The following is a 7,493-nucleotide window of genomic DNA, read 5'->3' as shown; positions in this document are numbered from 1 at the left end:
AATAAGAAAGAAAAATTTACATTATGTAATCAAATTGAACAACTTTGGATTGGTACAAAATCTGAATAAACAAAAAATTACACTGGAATAACATGGCACTATACTGAAATTAAGCTAGGGGATAAGGCACAAGTACCCCCTAGACTATGATCGAAATCTCAGAGACACATCTTAACTAAACTAAGGTTCTATTATTCTTGAACTTATTTTTTTTGTAATTTTGTACACCTTTTGTCTTACGTGACACACTCTGTGACTCCACGCAATTGAGGTGCGTGGAAGATATTTGAATGTCACGTAAGCCAAAAAGGTGCACAAAATTACAAAAAAATGGGTTAGGAGGTAATAAGACTTTAGTTTAGTTAAGGTGTGTCTCTGGAATTTCGGTCATAGTCTAGGGATACTTGTACCTTTTTCCTTAAGCTAGACAAGTTAATAAACCCTGTTGGTATTTCACAATCTTGTGATCATGACTAATCCACGGTCAGGAATAGTTTATTGACAATCAATTAATTAGTTAACCTATGTTCCTCGTGAACAATATATTAATTCGACAGTATCGTCATGTTTAATAAATCAACTATATATATATGAACTATTCTTTCTTTTCTGCCGTGTCCCATTTGTCATCAATAGTAGAAAATATTTTGTCCATGCTAGTATTGCTGCTACTCCCTGAATTAAACATGGCGTCCGCCATATCTACCACCGGCTGGTAATCAACTTCTCTTCCAAATCTACCACCAGAGGGCCCTACGCCTCCTCCTCCGCCCACGCCAGCCGTCACCAGGCTAGCTAGTGAACCAACACTACCATGCCCAAAATCCCTGTACAAACACGTATGTATAGTATTAGTGTTGAAGTGTGTGACCATCTTATCTAAAAACTTAAGCAGTTGAAAAAAACAAACTTTTATTATTTAATTATATTCTCAACAATTAGTGGCGGGTCCAATTTAGTATTGACATATAGCTAAGCGGGTCTCATCGGATATTGACAGGTCAAAAATGGATAAGACAAAAATAAATAAAATATTTGATTGGCTCATATTTAATACGGATAAAATTAAGGGGAACTTTCACATATAACCACTCAAAAATAGCCTAATTAACTTTCACATATAACCACTCAAAAATAGCCTAATTACTCTCCATAGTTATAGTTTGATAATTACAATTCGTAGTTACATGTTATATGGAGGAGAGAGGCGAGCGAGACTGGGAGAGAGAGGAGAGAGGCGAGAGAGAGGGGGCAAAGAGTGGGAGAAAGGTGAATTGTATATGTATATAGGTTAGATAATTGTATATTATATGTATGTATTTGTATATATGGCAAGCGAGATTGGGAGAGGGAGGAGAGAGGCGAGCGAGATTGGGAGAGGGAGGAGAGAGGCGAGCGAGATTGGGAGAGGGAGGAGAGAGGTGAATTGTATATGTATATAGGTTAGATAATTGTATATTATACATATGCATTTGTATATATGGCAAGCGAGATTGGGAGAGGGAGGAGAGAGGCGAGTGAGAGAGGGCAGAGAGTGGGAGAGAGGTGAATTGTATATGTATATAGGTTAGATAATTGTATATTATACATATGTATTTGTATATTCTGGTGAATTATACATATACAAACGTGGCTAATTATACAAACTTGAAGTCAGCCCGCATAATTAATGTATAATGTTAGTCGTGAGTGGTAATTATAGCAAACTATAGCTATGATGAGTAATTAAATAGTATAAATTTGCTTAACCGCGTATTTTTCCCTAAAATTAAACTAGCAGTACATATGTTAAACTTAATGAGTTCTGAACTATTTTTATTTTTAAGAAATGAATATTATGAACTCATTAATTTAAATTCTGAATATGTTGACGTACGTACCTTTGTATGTCAAATGTAGTAGTGTAGCTTGTGCCAGCTTGATCTCCTTGTGGCTTAATATCCATGGAGAGCCAATGCCCGCTTAAGGAGGCTGAAGTTGGTGGTGCCAATATTAGTGGCGCCGATGGAAGGGTTGTGGTGGTTTGATGAGTTATCTCTTCCACGGACGGAGGAGGCACGGTGGGAGCTGTGGCGGACATATAGCAAGTGTGTTGAGATCGGTATGTTACTTCAAATACGTAAGGATCATTATCAAGGCGCTGGACTTGTTTCTTGGCTGGACAATGATATAGCTTTTGATGGGTGCATCTATAATAAGCCCTAAAATCATCAAAAAGTACTATTAGTAATAGTTGATGGATTAAAATATATATTTTCTTCATTTTAATTTGTTTGTCTGGTTTTGACTTGACACAAATTTATGAAAGTAAGAAAGACGTTTAAATCTTGTAGTTTTAAACTAAATATAAGTAGAATTTACTAAAATATCATTTAATTTTGTTATTTTAAATATGTCATATGAAAAATTAAATTTAAAGAATTGTCAAAAAAGGAAAAAGATAATAAACAGATTAAAAAAGAAACATTAAGTCATAAACAAGCCAATTGAAATTGAGGGAGCAGTAAAATTGTAAAATTGTAAAATTTGTACATTATTAATGTATTTGTATGTACTGCATACAATATGGTATTTACTTTTTTATTTTCTTAGTTATCCAATTAGACTTAATTATCATTGACATTTATCTGTCCATGTTCTAGGTACGTACATTTAACATGATTGTGTGAAAACTAAATTGATAGTTAATTTTTTAACGTAAATAAAGGGAAAAGGTACAAGTATCCCTAGACTATTATCGAAATCTCAGAGACACACTTTAACTAAACTAAGGTCCTATTACCACTCTGAACACATTTTTTTTGTAATTTTGTACACCTTTTTGGCTTACGTGGCGTCCAAATATCTCCCACGCGCTTAAACTGCGTGGAATCACAGAGTGTGCCACATAAGCCAAAAGGTGTACACAATTATATAAAAAATGAGTTCAGGAGGGTAATAGGACCTTAATTTAGTTAAGGTATGTCTCTAAAATTTCGGTCATAGTCTAGAGGTACTTATGCCTTATCCCTTAAATAAATGAAACAAAGGAGCAATTTTGTATCTTAAATGTTCATACCAAGAAGAAGAAATGAAGATTCATAATATATATTTCTTTAAAAAATATAAGATGAAGAAGAGGAGGAATTAATAAATTAAAGGGTTGTTAGATGCATAAATATCATTAATTCTAGAATGTATGAGAAGTATAAAGGGTCAACATGTCCCATTGACTCCAACAATGTTGTTGTATGTGGAATTCAAAATGGTCAAAATACGCCAATAGATATTTTGTATACTAAAAATATAATAGGAAAAGTCAGTGAGAGAAATTAAAGTCTAAAAGTGCAAGCTGATTGAGCAGTATATATATATATATATTACTCTAAATCACAATAATTAATAATTTTCAATATTCAAAAATCATAATTTTTTGAATAATTCTCTGAATTTCAATTATGTCACATAATTGAGATTGAAAGAATAACATGTATTAGATTCGTGCTTACATAGATTTTATATATATATTTTTTATTTTATTTTTTTTTATTTTTATTTTTATTTTTTTCTGGCTTTTAAGAGTGAGTAAACAAGAATAGTTCTTAGCGTACATTATATTGGATACATACATGCGTATCTCGGTGACACTTCTCTACACATATATACTTCTAATCCAATTAGTCAGATTAAAGTTTATGCTGTTCAAACTGACTGTTTCTACTTCAATTCAAAGGTCTTGTAATCTGTGAAACTAATTATATTAATTATAATAATGATGGGAGCTAGTTATATGGTTAATTTTGACCCCTTCAAATAAATCGAAGAAAGCAGACTTGGTCCTTAGATTTTGTCGAATTTGGTGGGATACCTACTAATCATTGGAAAAATAAGAAAAAGAAGCACATTTTAAGAGTATATATATAATACAAAAGTAGTATTAATTACTTTTTTTTCGTTCCATTTTAATTGTTGTAGTTTTCTTTTTGAGAGTCAAACAATAAAAAATTGGTTGAATTCATCGGTGGCCCTCTAAAGTTGGCACCAACTTTCCCTTAGATACTCTAACTATACTTTGTTCATTTTAGACACCTCAGGTCATGTTTCATTGTATCATTTTGACACTAAAATAAACAAAGTCTAATTGGGGTGTCTAAGTTTAGGTTGCCAACTTTAAGGGCCACCGATGACTAATATTTTAATACTATGTATTTTTTCAAAAAGCGCAACATAACAACTAAAGAGAAATGAAAGAAATAAATAAAATGAATGAATGAATTACCTAGGGAACCTAGATCCAAGAATCTCTTTCTGACCATATTTTCTCCAAGTATAACCATCCTCTGGTGGAAGTTCAAGATTTCCCATTCTTGGAGCACCCACTCTGAATGTTCTTCTATCTCTATCTCCCGTTCTGCACCTTCATGCAAATTATATTCTATTTATTAGAATGATCATACCAATATTACAACATGTCAATTAAAGGATTTAACAACCAAAATATTGACATTTGACCCAAAATAAAAAATGGTCACTAGAAGATGACAAATATTATCTTTCTTCCCAGAAAATTCACAATGATTAAACTGCACACATTTCAAACCTAGCACAGAAATATGCAAAAGTTACAGCTATTAATATGTTGTGAGAGCAAAACATCATGCGAAGTCTATAAGTAATGTGGTAACTTTCCTTTCTGAGCTTCTAGTGATAATTAATTGTCGGTAAAGATCATTTGTATATGTATTTATCTCGTCATGCTAAAATAATTGTATAGTAGTTATTATATATATTTCTGTGCGTACACATTAATTGTTGTCCCCACTTGGGTTTATTCTTTTGTATGACAAAAAAAGCTAAGTGCTAGTAATTTGTTAATAATTTAAACATTGCATTATGGTCTCCTTTTCTTCGCAATTAACGATAGAAACTTGGAAGAAAATCATTATATGTTGACATTTTTATAGTTAGTGGTACTCTGCTTGGCAGAAAGTTCTGTGGAATTTCTGTGAAAATGTCATAAAGCAGAAACTAATATAAGAATTCATGAAAAAGATAAACAGTAACTATAACCTTTGTTACTTTGTGTGCCAAACCCTTTTCCCACTCATATTATTTCACACTACTATACACATATTTTGCATGAAATAATGCAATAAAGGTCGTTTTTAGTTTGCAAATTAGTTATGATTATGCAAAAAATTAATAATATAGAAATTACATCAGTTATGTAGAAATTAGATACGCAAAATATTAAAAGGACAACTAAACATTACATTGTGATTTTATGCAAGTAATATACGTATAAATTATGCCTTATATATGAAACGAAATGACCCCTAAAAGGATTTATAGTTTGGTTCACGAAATAGTTATGCATAGATTAATTAAGGAATTGTTATCCTATGAAAATGAATATAACAAGACATAGATGCATTAATTATATGAACTAAACAATACATGTATCCTTTTATATATATATATATATATATATATATATATATATATATATATCTCATATTCTATATTGCATAAATTAATACACGAACATAAATTATCACTTTTACTTATATACATTAGCTCAATACGAAGTATAATAAAGCTATACCAAATGTCATATTAAGTTATACAAGCTAAGTAATTGTCTTCATACAACATATAGGTAACGAGGAATCAAGTTCTCTTGATCATTTACATAATAATAAATAGAAAAAAAATGATCTTTTTTCAGTTTCTTATGAGTATGTAAAAATAAAGATCTACAGAAAAAATACGTCATAAATAAAACTATATAAATAAAAGTAAGTGACGTACAAAATCAATTTCCCCGATGTAACTAATTATCAAATAGTGCACTTGTATTAAAGTAGTGAAGTTTCTTACCTTGTTCGTTGTCTTTGGGAGGAAGAAGAAGTAGCAGCAGCAGCAACTCTACTGGAATCATGAGAAGCATCACCCACCATCATTTGATCACTTTCCTGCGGTAGTCCATGCACTGTAAATGGCATCGTCGTCGCGGCCCCCGTAGCTATATGATCTGATAACATATTTTGATCTGCTGCATGAAACAATTCTAGTGCCTGTTGATGACCACTATTACTCAACCATTCTTGAACTACCTCCTGCTGCTGGTTAATAATTAATCTTTCTTTTACATTACTAAATACCGAAATAATCTCTTCTGTTTTACTTAAAAGAACATCTCTTTGGTTTGCCCAATTGGGTAAATTGGCTTCCATCTCTTTACTCAATGTACACCCGTAAAGAATTGTAGCTATTGTCTCCTCCATATAATATACGCTATTTTTTTTTTGTTCAATGAATCGAAGAGTAGAATTTAAGGTTTTGATGGGATTGCTAGAGTATTATATATGTTTGAGATGAAAGAAGATTAATGTGTTTTCAAAGTATTTGTATTTGTTGAACACGGTAAGCATACTAAGATTTCATAGAAAATTAAAGGAAGCTTGGCAAAAATATTTTTTATAAGACTAAGTCATGGTCTACAAATTAGTATAACCTGATGAGAGTTTTTCTTTTTTTTCTAAGGTCTATGAGAAGACCGGTCCTCATTGAAAACAAATCTTTTGGACCATATATTGGTGTTGTGAAGAATTTTCCCCAACTTTGAAGAGATGACTTTTTTTTTAATCTCTAATGCAATTTATGATTTAAGAATTCGCTTGTAATAAGGAAAAATGATTTTCTAGTCCTTTATAAAAATAATAATTAATTTTATATTTTTTCACGAGAGATTTTTATTTATGTATAAAATATCTGAAAATATTATTTTCTTCTATTTAAATTAAATTATACGTGGTCGAAGAGTTATTATTTCTTTGATAATTATTCTATTCCTCTCATCCAACTTTTATATATATATGAGTGTGACGTTCTTTCAACTTTGTCGTCCTTTAATATTTGACACTTGCACAACATAAATTTATACAAATTTTAAGAATCCACATTCATAGAGTAATTCATATTTATAACATTAATATATATGAGGATTCTTTTCCGTAGAATTAAATTTTAATATAAATATATATATATATATATTTATGTATGTCATTCTCTTTTAGATCGATTAAAAAAATATAAATCACATAAATTGGATAGAAATATCATATTTGCATTATAAATTCGTATATGATCAAATGAGTACGTATATAAAACGAAATCTTCCTTAAAGTTTGATAATGATAAGGTTAGTGGAGGGATTAATTAAATTGCTAATTTAAATTTGAGGAAAGACCTTGACCCTTTTATTACGACCATCTTCTCCATCTGGAATATTATTGACCCTTTGAAGCAGTAGCATGGTTGTTCCATGACATGGGTCCCATCTTCTTCATCATTAATTAAAAATATTTATTAAAATTTTTGCACTTTATTAAAATATTTTATAATCGATAAAAATATCATTTACTATTTTTTACGAATTACTGTTGACTGACCTTTATAATATTTTGAGTGAATTGAAGAACCCATTAATGAAGTTTTCTCATGTGTTGGTA

General features: G+C 30.6%; 1 protein-coding gene across 1 annotated transcript; it reads right to left on the bottom strand.

Moving 5' to 3' along the window:
* Nucleotides 1-595: 595 nt before the first annotated feature.
* On the bottom strand, nucleotides 596-6,266 carry LOC125824696 (WRKY transcription factor 55). The gene is made up of 4 exons (XM_049504093.1): nucleotides 5,860-6,266; nucleotides 4,259-4,396; nucleotides 1,881-2,201; nucleotides 596-827 (listed from the first exon to the last, which is right to left on the bottom strand). The coding sequence occupies exons 1-4, from the start codon at nucleotides 6,264-6,266 to the stop codon at nucleotides 596-598; spliced, it is 1,098 nt and encodes a 365-aa protein (XP_049360050.1).
* Nucleotides 6,267-7,493: the final 1,227 nt, after the last annotated feature.

This window comes from Solanum verrucosum, unplaced genomic scaffold, assembly GCF_900185275.1.
Source record: "Solanum verrucosum unplaced genomic scaffold, falcon-dt-bn FXZP01001111.1, whole genome shotgun sequence".
Classification (NCBI taxonomy): Eukaryota; Viridiplantae; Streptophyta; class Magnoliopsida; order Solanales; family Solanaceae; genus Solanum; species Solanum verrucosum.
This window is presented reverse-complemented; position numbering and strand designations above follow the sequence as displayed.